We start from the raw sequence: 14,234 nt of genomic DNA on the forward strand, positions 1-14,234 counted from the left end.
CCCATCCACCTCCATCCATCCTTCCACCCATTCTCTATTTCCCCATTCACCCCATCCATCCATCCATTCATCTATCCATCTATCCATCCATCCACCTTTCCATCCTCACTCCTCCTCCTTAATCCACCATCCAACCATCCATCCATCCATCTCTATGCATCTACCCAACCACCATTCCAAAAATGTTTATCGCAAGGCAACTGTGAGCCCAGTTCACAGTTCAGCCTGGGGATACAGTTCAGCCCCTTAGAAAATTCAGAAATACTTCAAAATAGATGGCAGAGAAATCCAGGCTTCCACCCAAGCCACATGGGATCCCTGTGCTGAGGCTGAGGGTATGGACCAGACATGGGCCTGGGTCACATCTGCTCAGTTATCACAGGTAACTGCCCTGCTCCCTGAGAAGGGCGACTTCTGATTAAATGATTGATAGTAACAACAGGTACGGGTACATAATCTCTGATCTGAAACCCCTGGGGTCACATATGCTTGGGAATGTGGAACCGTGAGAATTTTAGAGATGCACTGTGATACACAGGCACATATTACAGAATATCCTCAGAGGTACCTGCGATAATGATGTGATCAAGCACATCCACAGATCTCCAGTGAACTGTAAAGCAGGCACAGTAAACAGCTTCATGTCACATGGGGTCAGGTTTTAGTGCCGCAAGTTAGGTAAATGGACTGGGGGGAAAAAAAAAACCTTTGGCTGCCAGAGCTCTGGAACAGGCTTCCTTTATCACCAAGCTGGTACCCCAGTCTCTGGATGCAGAGTTGATGTTCAACTCTGGATCTAAGAACCTGGCATTCTCTTTCTGAGAAACCTAGTTTATTCCCCACCACAATTACCAGTGGAGGGGGGCCGCCCACTTATGGGATTCCATTAATTCGGGTGGAATTGGGTGGAAAGCCCAATCATCCAGCCTAGGCTATGGGGATTTTTGGGTGATGGGTTTCAAAATGACAAAAGAACTCCCACTTCTCTCTGGCACAAGTTAAGGACTGCTAAGGGGTGCCTGGGTGGCTCGGTCAGTTAAGTGTCCGACCCTTGATTTCAGCTCAGGTCATGATCTCATGGTTTGCGAGTTCAAGCCCCACATCGGACTCTGTGCTGACAGCATGGTGTCTGCTTGAGATTCTGTCTCTCTCCCTCTCTCTCTGCCTTTTCCTTGATCGCATGCTCTCTCTCTGTCAAAATAAATAAATTTTTTAAAAATTATTAAAAGAAAAAAAGATAAGGACCGCTAAGCCAACAGGGTTGAACACCTGTCAGCGCACTGATAACATCCGATCCCAGGATAAGGCTGCTGGGGGGTTGATCAGAGTGCTTCTAGCACAGGGGCATCGCAGAAAAACAGGGGCATATGCACTTCAGGAAGTAAGTAGCTCCTATCCAGAAATGCCCACACTAATGTCTGTCCTGAATAATGTCACTCATACCTCGGCAGCTCTCCAAGGCCAAAAATAACTTACCCAGTAAGTCTGATGCTCTTTATCAACTCTGACCCATCCGCCTATCCATGACACGGAAGAAGTTTCTCCCTTCTCCCGTCTCCCTAAGGTCTATATGACTCAAATGGCTTGCGCTCACTCCTCTGCATAACCAACATTTACACGTGGGACATACCTCCCCAACTAGCTCTTAAGTACTGGACAGGAAGGTCCTGCTCTGTCCTCGGAGCCTAGCACAGAGCTCTCAAGAAGTAGCATCGAATGAGTGGACACTCACTCTCTCTGCTCAGCTGATGCCCTGCTTACCTCATGGCCCCGCTCGCTCTGAGTGGCAATGCTAGTTTTCTACAGTGCTTCTGAACCTTAGCTTTCTGCGAGTGCTTCTGTATTTCTAATTTCCAAGATTTTTTATGAGGACGCAATTAGAGTGTAATTAGACAAAGAGACAATCATTCAAAACGTGCTTTTAAAGCGGCAGTGGCAGTCGCCACAGCTGCGTATCTATCCACAGAAGGAGTGACGGGTCCCGCAAATTTGCTGGGCGTCTCCCTTTGTGACTACCTGCCTTCTGCCCCTATCATCTCACAACCCACGCCTTTCGTTAAGTGTCCCCTAAGTCATGTGCACGAGTCGTCAGAAAAGGTGGGACTCACAGCTGCTTCCCGGGGTTGAGAGAGCCACGGTCTATCTCCCGGTCGAACTCGGTGCGGATGTCTTCGAGGGACCCGTCGTCCCCAAAGGCCCCCCACTCCGTGTTGATGCACATCCTGCCCTCGTCGCCTTCCACCAGGTCAATGTGCCTCAGTTCCTCCATGTAGCATGCGTTGGTGCCAGTGCCTGGGAGAGAGAGACACGATCAGAAGGTGTGACCACCACAAAATCAGGAGACGAGGCTGTGCCCTCCGGACACACCAGCCGAAGGGACGGATGAGGAGGAGGTGACGTTACCAATGATGAGGCCGACTTCGCACTGCTGGTCGTCGTAGCCACAGGTCATCATGGTCCCCACCGTGTCGTTCACCACAGCCACAATGTTGGCATCGTAGTCCTGGGGACACATGAGGGGGTGTCACCGTCCACTCTCGCATGGGAGCGGAGGTCACCAACCTTCAAGAGAGCGTGGCAAGAGAGCTCCCGTTTCCACCCCTGCTCCTGGGAGTGGCGCTGCTCTCGTTGCTGCCGGCACTCGAGTCGGCTGGATCAGAGCGCGGTAATTACATTAGGGAAACTGCACAGTCATCTTAATTACCTGGCTTAAGAGTCTTTCCAGAGCGGATCTTGCTCACAGAGCCACAGCCCTCTACAAAGCACCGCACCACATCCGTGCGCTGACTGCCCTCGTTCCGTGCGCACCGGCGGCACCTGACCGCGTCAGCTCCCCGCACGGCCCAGCGCTCCCCCCGCCCAAGGGCCTGGCTCCTTCGGGCGGCACTTCGGAGACCCCTGCTTTGAGCCACCCCAACCTTCGGGGCCGCGGACCCCCACCGTTCATCTGCCTGGGTCTTCGAGACACCCACGTGATGCCTCAGGCCGGGCGCTCCTGCCCCGCGGAAGGGCCTGGTCTGTTTTAGATCACAGACTTCTCCCCACACTCCCCCACCTCCAGGCGGCCCCGAAAGTTACCCCGCGCTTTTTGATGGCTTTGTTAAGCAGCTTCACCACATCCATTCCCTCCACTCCGCTCGCTTTAAATTTCTTTGTCCAGGTGATCAGGATGGCCTGCAAAGGAGAGCAGATGGGGGTTGGACGAGGGCCGGGAGGCCTCCAGAACCCCCAGGTCCCCGGGGAGGCTGCTCAAGACAAGTGACAAAGCAGAGGCCCAGAGAGGACAAGCGGTTCAGCCAGACTCCATTTAAAAAGAGAACAAAAGAAATCCCGTCATTGCCTGATCACCCCTCCCCACCTGCAAGCCAGGTCCCGGCTTCCACAGCCCCAGGAAAGAGAGACAGAGCCAAGTTGGGCAGGAAAACAAAATGCCAAGATAATCCTTGGCTACTGAACTTCTAAAGCCAGGTCCTAGAGACTGCAGGGGAATAGCGACTAAATTCGATGTATGCCTCGTCCCCGACTTGGGACTTTAACCCCCATTTGGGAGCAGCAATACAATACGATCCATTTGTGCTTGTGGATTAATGGAGACACATCAAAAAGGAGAGACAGCCAGCGGTCATTCACTTGGGAACGGGGAAGGGTCAGAATTTTACTTTTTACTTTGTACCTTTATATTATTTCAATAGCTTTACGTATTGCTCTCATATTCTTTTTAATCCAAGATACTGAACAAAAGAATACTTGTTATACTTGAGTGTTGTTCTCTGAAAGGAGAAAGCTGCCATACACGCGGCAGGGCTGGGAAGACTTGTTACTGCTCAGGTCCCGTGGGCCCCTGGGGGCTGGGATGGGAGTTTGCCTGTACACAGGCTGCCCCGGCTCATGGCGAAAGCCACGCGGCCTGTAAGGCGCACAGGAGGGTGCGTGTTTGGGAGAGTTTGTGGTTCTTTGCTCGGCAGCGGCCTGCTGCTAAGCCAGGCATTCCAAAAATCCCTGGACACTGCTTTCTTCCCCTCAATCCCAACCCCCAAGAGGCCTCCGAGAATGTTGTGGAAGGAATGCGGGGCTGGAAATCAGCAGGCGAGTCCTATTCTCACACCTCTGCCCGTTTCCTTGTGGGCAGCTCCCCGAATTCCTCTGAGAGTCACTTTGCTCACCTGTGGGACAAGGCAGCTGGTCTAGATCTGGACAATCTTGAAGATTCCAGGCATCCCTGAGGAGTGGGCACAGGCCCCCTGGATGGCTAATTAGTCTGCGGTCCACCGGCTTCTTGGCAGGCAGCATGGCCCGGCCTAGGAAGCCCTCCCCGGATGGGGGTCAAGGCCTGTGGGTGGGGGCCCTGCCTCTAGCTCCTCTGCCTGCAAAGCCCCTCTACCAGGCTCTCTGCCCTGCTCTGGGGGGCTCTCCTGCTCTGAGAACATTCTCTCCCCCTTCTGCCATGCCTTCTTCCCAGGAAGATTGCACCTTCTGGGGGGCAGGCCCCATCTGCTCCCTGTTCTCTCCCAGGGCCTAGCCCCACATGGGGATAGCACTTGGTCAATAGCCACCGGTGAACAAAGGAGCAAGCAAATGAGTCGCTTCATTCTCAAGCCGTCCCCCACCTCTCATGGTGGGAGGGGATGTCAACACTGTCTCTACCTGGGGGTGTGATTGTCAAGTCTCCACTCTCAGAAGCAAAGGGAAACTTAGTACCAACAACAGGCTTTGAGAAAGGTTTGGGAAGACACCCTAGAAGTGAAAGTGACATGAACACCTTGGAGGTGTCACAGGGCCAGATACCAGAGTCTAGAGTGGCCACCGCGGTCCTTTTGGAGACAGGAGGACAGCAGTGTTTCGAGGTCTTTAACTGGGGGGAGGGGGAGGGGGAGCAGGGACTAGGTGAGGGGGTGCCCAGGGATTCTGGTCCTAGATCTGCCATTAATAAGACCTGTGACCTTGGGAGGCTTCCTTTCCCATCTGAGGAAGGAGGGGCTTGGTCTACTGAGCTCTCAAGCCCCTTCTCGCTCTAACGTGACATAATTACACAAATCAGACAGACGGAAGGGCTCCAGGAGTATGACGCGGTGCCCAGGACAGGGCACTGACCCTACGGATAAAGAGGCACAGGGGAGCTGCCCAGGAGTGTGGAGGGCACCACAATGTTACCATCCTGCACAGGCTCTGGAGCCACACTAGTCGCTCCCCACAGCTAGCTCTGCCCACAGCTAGTCTGGGCTCTGCTCCCTCCTGGCCGGGTGGTCTTGGGCAGGTTCCTAATCCCTCCACGCCTCAGTTTCCTCCATCTGTAAACCGGGAACCGTAAGCACTTCACTCACGGGGTGTCTGAAGATCACGTGTGTTAACTGTGACGTGCGCATCAGGACAGAGCCTGGTACCCGATGGCCCCTCCGGAATGTCAACTATCGGGGTCCCTGTTATAGGAGTCTGTTCACAGGTTGCCGTGTGTGTGTGTTCTGTCTCTCCATGAAGAAAAGGCACAAGGTCGCATCTACTTATTTTGTATCCCGGCAGTATGCTGAGGTACAATGGGGCCACGGAGTTATGCCGGAGTCCTTCCTTACTAAACAGGTGAATGAATGAATGAATGAATGGACAGCAAGGGGGTGCAACGATCCACCTGGAGGTCAGAAGGGGAACCAACAGCGTCTCTGGGCCCGAGGCGTGGGATCCTGACCAGATTCCCTGGAACCAGGATGGCCTCCAGGTAAACACCACGTGGTACATCTCTGACAGAAGGCTCGGCAGCCTCTCTCACTGTCACCAAACCTACCTTCCCTTGCTTCACTTGCTTGAGCTTCACAAATGTCTCTACTTACCTAATGGCCACAAACGCCATGATTTGTTTCTAGAAGTATGTAAATCACTTAAGTAATTGACAGATAAACACAAGATGGTGACCTCACATTAACTCCTACAAATGTTTCTATTTAAGAAAAATACGAGACATGCAGGCCATCCCGTGAGCAAAAGGGAAAAAGAATCGGGCCAAAGGGCTCATCAGCTTTCCCTCTTTAGGGCTTCTGTGGGGCCCGCCAGTCCCAGCATGTCCTTACCTCGTCTATTTTGGACTGCCGACAAGGGAAGGAAAACGTGAATCCCACAGGTAATTTCTTGTCCTTGATTTTTTTTTTCTCCATGAAGTCTCCCAGGCACTCAGCGACGTGATCGAAAAGCTAAAGAAAGCGCAAGAGCAGTCAGGACGGGGACAGGGGACAGGGGACCGGGCATTTCAGGAAAAGAGGTAAACAATTCCCTCTGCAAGAGGGAAAAGAGCGCCCCTCTGGGAAAGCCGTACTGGCTGTGAAGGCTAGAGAAAGAGTCCCTTACAGGGAGACCTCCCTGCGGGCCAGCACAGCTCAGGAAGCGGTTCAAACCCTTTCATCGGGACCGGCCCGTGGGCGGTCATGGCCTGCCTACCTGGGCGCTGAAGAAATTTTAAAATAAGAGGAAACCACCTCACCCTCCAGAAGGCACAGGCAGTGGTCTCCACGGCCCCCTCCCAGGTGGGGCATTTTCCGGCCCCTTCCCTGTATCCCTATCTCCCGCCGTCTGTGTAAATTCCCAACGCTACGGGAGGGTCACAGCCTCTAGCCCACCTGAGCGATTCAGCAATCTTCAGGCGGTCACACTTTTACTCTTTCCTGAAGCATGATACGCACACGTGGAAAAGCGCACACATCCTTTAGGCGCAGAGTTCACGGATTCTCAAAGGCTCGCCCGCCTGTGTCACCAGCACCCAGACGCCTCCCTCACGTCCCCTGCGGTCGCTGCCACCACCTAACCCCACAAGGGCAGTCGGCAGCCACTCTGACTTCCAGCACTCTGGATTCGTTGTGCTGTTTTTCTGTCACACATAAATGCAACAAGGACATGTTCTTTCACTTGACATTATGTGTCAGAGAATCGTCCGGGCTGAGGTGTGCCTCTAGAGGCCATTCGCTCTCACTGCTGCATAGGATTCTGTGGTATGAACACACCACAGTCTGTTCAGTGGATTTTCGTTTTAGTTTGTCTGCTCCACAACACATTGCCTGGGGTAAACACACGCATCTTAGAATCCACTGGAAAGAACACAGAACGCTGTTTCCCTAGCCTCTGTATGAATACTGTCCATGATGGAAGGCTCACCACCTCTAAGCCAACCTTTTAGGATCAAATACCTCCCCTTGTCTCAAATGTATCCAGAATCGGGGTGGCTGGGTGGCTCAGTCGGTCAAGCATCCAACTCTTGATTTCAGCTCAGGTCATGATCTCACGGTTCAAGAGTTCGAAACCCATGTCGGGCACACTGATAGCGTAGAGCCTGCTTGGAATTCTCTCTCTCTCTCTCTCTCTCTGCCCCTCCCCTGCTCCCTCTCTCTCTCTCTCACACACGCGCACACACACACACTAAATGAATAAGCTTTAAAAAAATAAATAAATAAAATACAATGCATCCAGAATTGAATATAATGTTTCATATGTGTTCTGAACACAGGAAAGCTTAGTGGAATGAAGAACCTCCCTTTTCCTTAGCTCTATACCTTCACTAATGTAATCAAAGTATACATACGCTCTTTGGGGCACCATGCCACAGTCTAGGTCACCCTCTGTCTTTTTCACATGGCTGTTATTACACTAGACCTCCCTCACGTACAGGATTGACACAGCTACAGAGCTTCTAGAAGGCCAGAAGAAGGCAGTGTTGGCAGAGCTAACCACATGGTCACAGGAAGCAACCCCAGCCCGTGTACCCAGACAAGGCTATCTTCCCAAAGGCTTTCCTTGCAGGGATATCCTTGAGAGGGGGCCAGAAGTCATTATTCCTATTCCCCAACTTCCCCCAGATGCTCCCGACCTAGCTCTAAATTCTGACTTTCCTGCCAGTGTAAAGGAAAACCTGCCGATTCTGATCTAGGAGCCTCTCTGTCCCTGAGTCACTATTACTCAGACGATGGCTGCAGCCAGTGAGTCCGACTAAAGAGACACATGACCACCTTCCCTGGAGAAGCCCAGCTAAGCTTCCTGCGACCTACATTTCCAAGTAATATAAACCCATTCCTAAGTCCGTCAGCAAGCCCCGCGTCATCAGCTGTCACAAGCTCCAGGCCCCCCTGTGGCCCTGAACCGAGAGGGCTGGGAGAGAGGAAGCCAGGCTGCAGGCAGGAAGGAGCAGGGAGAACGCAGGCTGCAGGAACGGATTCGCACGGGGGAGGCGCTGTAACCAGCTCCCAGATCCAAACAGAACACAGCCACCCCCAAGGGCTCTGTCGAGAAGGAAACGCCGCGGTTGTGAAACGCCCACAGTTCCAGGAGCCACAAGCCTGCTCAAAGAGACAGGAAGCCACCGCCACACTAAGTATGCTTGTGACCAACCAGGCGGGGAAGTTACCCGGCCTCGCTGGGCTCAAAATTTCAGGGTCTAAAAAGCACTATTTAACCCCTCCTAACAACACGATCATGATTTTAAAAATCCCCACACGGAAATTCAGTTTCTCCAGTTGAAAATGGCAAACAATGACTAAAACAAGAATTTAAACATTTATCATTCAAAATTCCCAAAGCTAAGTGATGTTTTAAGAAAGGCTGCATTTATGCTTCCAGACTTACTAAGCTTAAAGCTGAACTGAGCCTTTGGCATACCGTGTGTGTGTGTGTGTGTGTGTGTGTGTGTGTGTGTGTGTGTGCATGGAGAGGAGGGGGAGAAAAAGATAAAGCAAATCTGGATGAGGGCATATAGGGGAGCTCTTTGTGCTTATCTTAAAACTTTTCTATACGTTTACTATTATTCTAGATAAAAGTGTAAAACTCTATTTAAATTCCTGCACATTACAGAACGTGGGATCACAGCCCCACGAATTCAGGACTGTTCACAGACTGTGAGTCCGGGCACAGTGGGGCCCCTGGCGGCCTCCACCCTCCAGGCTGGTCAGAGATCAGAAAAATGGGCCACTACTACTTATTTCTAACTTCAAACCAAACTTCTGGAGGAGAATTTCCTGTTTCATCCCTATTCTCAACTGCCAACCTTCTTCTTCATCCCCTGGGCCCTCCTCCTTGCCCACAGCCCTCACGTTTCCTCACCATCAAAAACTCTCGATAAAGACAATAAAGACAAGACCCAGCCTGAGGGTGTTCCACGTTGCTAAAACAGAAACATCTGGAGCCGGACTGCCTGGGTCTATCACTTATGAGCTGTGTGACCCAAGGGGCTGGTCACTTAACATCTGAGCCTCAGTTTTCTCATCTGTACAATGGGGAGAATGATGACATCTGCCCCAGAGGGTTACTGCGATGGCTAAAGGAGTCACTCCACGCAAAGTGCTTACAGCAGGGATGTGGACCTAACGAGCATCACGGAAGTATTGCTGTAAGAACACACGACTGTTACCACCATTATCACCATTCTCGTCACCTCTTCTTTGCAGACCGTTTGAAAGGGGAAGAGGAAGAGACAGACAGCAGGAAACAAAGTGATCCTGGAGCTGAGAAGACGGAGACAGAGGCTGGGAGAGAGGAGGTCCTGCGGGCGCCGGAAGAAGGAAGTCACTGGGCAAGTGAATATAGCCAATGGGCACCCTCTTGACAAGCTCTGCTCCTCAAAGGTCAAGTCACACAGCACCAGGAATGTCTTGGCCCAGGGAGAGAGTCCTGATGGTGAGGACACCAAGCAGATGCGGCTCGACCCCGGGACGTGGGGAACAGACAGTAAGAGGTCGGTGCTTGTCGCCAAGCGCAAAGAGCAGGACCCAAGGCGGGGCTGCGGGCCACCTGCACAAAGGAATAATGAGCAGCCACTGGGCGGGGTTTGGGGACCCAGCAGCTGGCAGCCCTCAGGCCCACCTCGGACGAATGGGCCAGTCTGTGCGGCCTAGTAGGGGAGGCACGGGCAGGGGAACCTCCAGGCACGGCCATCCGGTGAGTGATACACTCATTTCAGTGGCCGGCTGAGCAGCGGTTCATCTCTTCTGGCGTCTTCTTCAATGCTCTCCCTGACGTGGTCGGACAAGCTCTGACCCCAAACTCCCAGGAGCCGGTCAATGGCTGGGATTAGCCCTTTTCTCTCAGACCAAAAATAAAACACAACAAAAACAACGGCAGGCAGCTTGCTCTAGGACCCACCCGCGTTAATTCAGAAACAACACGGTCAAGAGGAGTCAAGAGGAGAAGGCTCCTGGGTCTCATCTCAAAGTCCAGCTCAGAACAAATGGGTTTTCTGGAGAACTTAGTCATGAACCTTGACGTGAACACACCCTTCCTAAAGCAAATATTTGGCAAGCTTTGAATACATATCCTGGGCAGCAGCCATGACTCAGAAGGCAAGCAACAGGCTGCAGGAGCCAGTATATCTACAGGCCCGTGGCAGGAGCGGCTCCCGGGAACAGGCTAACGGGACACCGAATGACGGAAAACCGTGACCACGGGGTCCTCGGTGAGCTAGGCCCCACCACTCACCGCAACCAGACAGACGGGACAAGGGGAACGGGCCCTTCTGATCATGCCCACAGCCCCTTTGCCAGCTAAGGAAGGCAGCCCTTCCCAGGGGGCCCCATGAAAAGGAGGGGCCTCAGGTATCAAATGTGAGGGAAGGGGGTGGTGACATTCTGTACCAAGGACTCTTTAGGAGGCTATTAAATCCGGTAGCCAGGAGCCCCTGACTAGCCCTGGGGCCATGAACTCAAATGCCTGCTGCCGCACAAGGTGACAGCCACACCCGGGGAGGCCTGGGCCCCTGGTGAGCTGGGTGAGGAGGCCAACGCCTTGGAAGAAGGGGCGTTTTCACCCATGGGCTCTGCTAAACCTGCGCTGGGGAGCCAACCCCAGGATCCTTAGAGAATGAACACATTTACCCACAGAGCTGCCGGGCTCCCTCCTCACACCTTCCACACTGTGCAAGTCCCAGTGACCCTCTCCCAGCCACCAGTTTACCCAGATGGTGGACTCTCTTTAGGTGGTCACACCCTTCCACCCAAGAGCCCCTCTCCACGTGAATCTACAAGGGACTCCTTCCAGGAACTCAGATACCAATGCTTGGGGGTCTGGCTCCTGCATGGGAGCGCACTGGGGCTGATGGGAAGGGAGCGGGGACCCACCTGGCTTCCACTGCCGTGCACGATGTTCTCCGGGGTGTCATAAATCTCGGACTCCATGTGAACATTCTGGTTTTGCTCATGATTCACTTGCACCCTCAGAATTCGAAAGGAAGACCCGCCAAGATCCAGGGCAATGAAATCTCCCTTTTCTGTTTAGGGAGACAACAGGTATCGCATCAGGTTCACGTCACAGGCAGACCCCGCACTTTTGCCAGCTTCTCGACAGGGTCTGCATCCCCCATGCAAACCTCATCCAACCACTGCCCTGGCTGGAAAGTGGGCCAGGGAAACCCTCCCAGCCTGGCATGCAGCAGGCCAGCTCCACGCAGAGGAACGCAAGTGCTGAGCTCTGTACAAAGCCTCGCTCCAGCTTCTCTAATTCCCTATCCTTCCTCCCAGACAGCACTGTTACCTATAAAATAAAAATAAAAACATGGGGCGCCTGGGTGGCTCAGTCGGTTAAGCATCCGACTTCAGCTCATGTCATGGTTCATGAGTTTGAGCCCCACGTCGGGCTCCACATTGTCAGCACGGGGCTTGGGATTCTCTCTCTCTCTCTCTCTCTCTCTCTCTCTCAAAATAAACTTAAAAAAATTTTTTTTAATTAAAAAAAATAAAAACAGCATTTCAACTCAGAGAAAACCTCACATCTGAGGTCCACCCCATGCCTTGAGTTCTTTCCACGTTATGGAGTTCACACCTCCACTTATTCCCCTGGGGGATTTTTTTTTTTTTAATTGTGGTAAAATACACGCAACATAAAATTTACCACTGCAACCATCCTTAAGTAGCATTAGATACAATGTTGTGCAACCATCACCTCCATCCATCTCCAAAACTTTTCATCACCCCTAACAGGGTCCTGAAGCTCTAGAACCATTAAACAGTCACTCCCCACTCCCCATCCCCTAGCCCCTGGTCACCACCTCTCTACCGTCTGTCACTACAGATTTGCCTCGTCTAAAGATCTCACAGAAGTGGAATCACACAATACTTGTCCTTTTGTGTCCAGCTTATTTCGCTCTGCATAGTGTCTCAAAGGTTCATTTTGTAATAGGTGTCAGAGTTTCCTGCCTTTCTGAGGCTGACATTCCATTGTATGTCGCTACGTTTGTTTATCCATTCACCCGGCAGTGGACATTTGTATTGTTTCTACCCAGGGAATGTTTTTAGCAGAAGTCCCTCTTCGTCACTTAAGAGTAACTGGCTTGATATAGTTACATCCCTCAGGTCCGATGTGTGTAGTAACTGGTGTGTGCCTGTCTTGCAGATGATAAGACTGTGCACTGAGCCCACCAGACAGCAGCAAGGGAGGTGGCATGGGAAGGGTCACAAACCATTAAGCCACCATCTAACTTTCTCTACCCTGTTTCTCATTAGTAATTCTCACACACACTTCCAAAATATCGGTTAAAATCTGTTAATTTTATTACGGATCCCCACTGTCCTAATGTATATTACACCAGGGGGGACAGCCACCCCTCCCATCCTGAGCCCCACTGGTCCCCTAAAGTCTCAATCCTATAGCAGTATAAATACAAGGCTGCTTGGGATCTCATTTTCCTGGGGAAGCATCCATAATACTCCATTTTTAGGTAACAGCACTATGGAGATATAAATCACCTTACAATTCACCCACTTAAAGTATGCAATTCAATGTTTTTTTAGTATATCCAATTATACAACCATTGCCACAAACCAGTTTTAGAATGCTTTCATCACCTCAAAAAGAAAATCCTTTACTGCTTCTCAAGCAAGCCCCTCTCTCCCCATTGTCCTAAACAACCATTAATCTACACTCCGCCTCCACAGATTTGTCTTTTCTGGGCAGTTCCTGCGAATGGAATCCCCACAGTAGGTGGCCTCTTGTGACCAGCCTCTTACACTTAGCAAAACATTTCTAAGGTTCATCACGTTGTCACATGGCCAAATAATAATCCACCGTATGGATGTACCTCATTTCATTTACCCATTTGTCTGTAGATGGGGTTGTTTCTACCTTTTGGCTATCACAAATAACACTGCCATGAATATTTCCGCACGAGTTCTTGTGTGGCCCTGTCTTTATCTCCTTTGGGTATACACCTAGAAGAAGGGTTGCTCTGTCAAATGTTTACCTTTCTGAGGAACCATCACTGGTTTCCGAAGCAGGTCCACCAGCTTCCATCCCACCAGTGATACGTGATGTTTCCAATTTCTCTACATCCTCAATACTAATTATCATCTTATTTTATTTTGACTTGCATGTCCCTGGCTAATGACAACGAGCACCTTTTTTTCAAGTGCTTCTTGGCCATTTTCCACCTTCTTTGGAGAAATGTCTATTCAGATCCCCTGGCTTGTTTGAAAACTTGGGTTGTCTTTTAAGTGTTGAGTTGTAAGAGTTCTTCATGTTCTAGACGTGAGCACTATCAGATACATGACTTGTAAATATGTTCTCTCATTCTGTGGGTTGTCTTTTCACTTTTTTGATGGTGACTTATGAAGCATAAAAGTTGTTCCTTTTAACAAAGTACAACGTATCTATTTTCTTTTGTTGGTTGTGCTTTTGTGGTCATATCTGAGAAGCCACTGCGAAATCCAGGGTCACGGAGATTCGCAACTAGGTTTTCTGCTAAGAGTTTTACAGTTTCAGCTCTTAAATGTAGGGATTTGACCCATTTTGAGTTGATTTTTCTCTACAGTGTGAGGTAGGGATCCAAGCTACTTCTTTTACATGTGGATATCCAGTTGTCCCAGTGCCATTTGCTGAAAAGATTGTTCTTTCCTTCATTAAACAGTCTTGGCACCTTTGTCAAAGATCAAGAGACCAAAAAAGGGTTTCTGAACTCTCAATTCTTTTTTTTTCCCCAATTTTGAGACATAAATGACATACTGCACTCTCGATTCTGATCCACTGATCTACTATCCTGTGTCAGTACCACGGTGTTGTGATTAACGTGGCTTTGTAATAAAATCTGAAACCTGGAAGTAAAAGTCCTCCAACTTGGTTCTTTTTCAAGATTGTTTTGGCTATTCTGGGTCCCTTGGGGTTTTTTATTTTATTTTTTAAGGTAATAGTTAAAAAAAAAAAAAAAAAGCTTGTATTTGATGCACGTTTGTATCTGGTTCCAGCAACCTGTAAGCTGACACGCTGCTCTATTTCTGGAACGTAGA

General features: G+C 50.7%; 1 protein-coding gene across 2 annotated transcripts in view; it reads right to left on the reverse strand.

Moving 5' to 3' along the window:
- HK1 (hexokinase 1) overlaps window positions 1–14,234 on the reverse strand; it is a 124,210-nt gene that overhangs the window by 27,420 nt on the left and 82,556 nt on the right. For both annotated transcript variants that reach the window (XM_078434322.2, XM_060642552.3), the window contains 5 exons: window positions 11,079–11,227; window positions 6,060–6,179; window positions 3,079–3,174; window positions 2,404–2,503; window positions 2,109–2,292 (listed from right to left, as the gene is read on the reverse strand). In XM_078434322.2, coding sequence (XP_078290448.1) covers window positions 2,109–2,292; window positions 2,404–2,503; window positions 3,079–3,174; window positions 6,060–6,179; window positions 11,079–11,227 — 649 coding nt within the window. The remainder of the gene's footprint in view (window positions 1–2,108; window positions 2,293–2,403; window positions 2,504–3,078; window positions 3,175–6,059; window positions 6,180–11,078; window positions 11,228–14,234) is intronic.

This window comes from Panthera onca, chromosome D2, assembly GCF_046562875.1.
Source record: "Panthera onca isolate mPanOnc1 chromosome D2, mPanOnc1 haplotype 2, whole genome shotgun sequence".
Lineage (NCBI taxonomy): Eukaryota > Metazoa > Chordata > Mammalia > Carnivora > Felidae > Panthera > Panthera onca.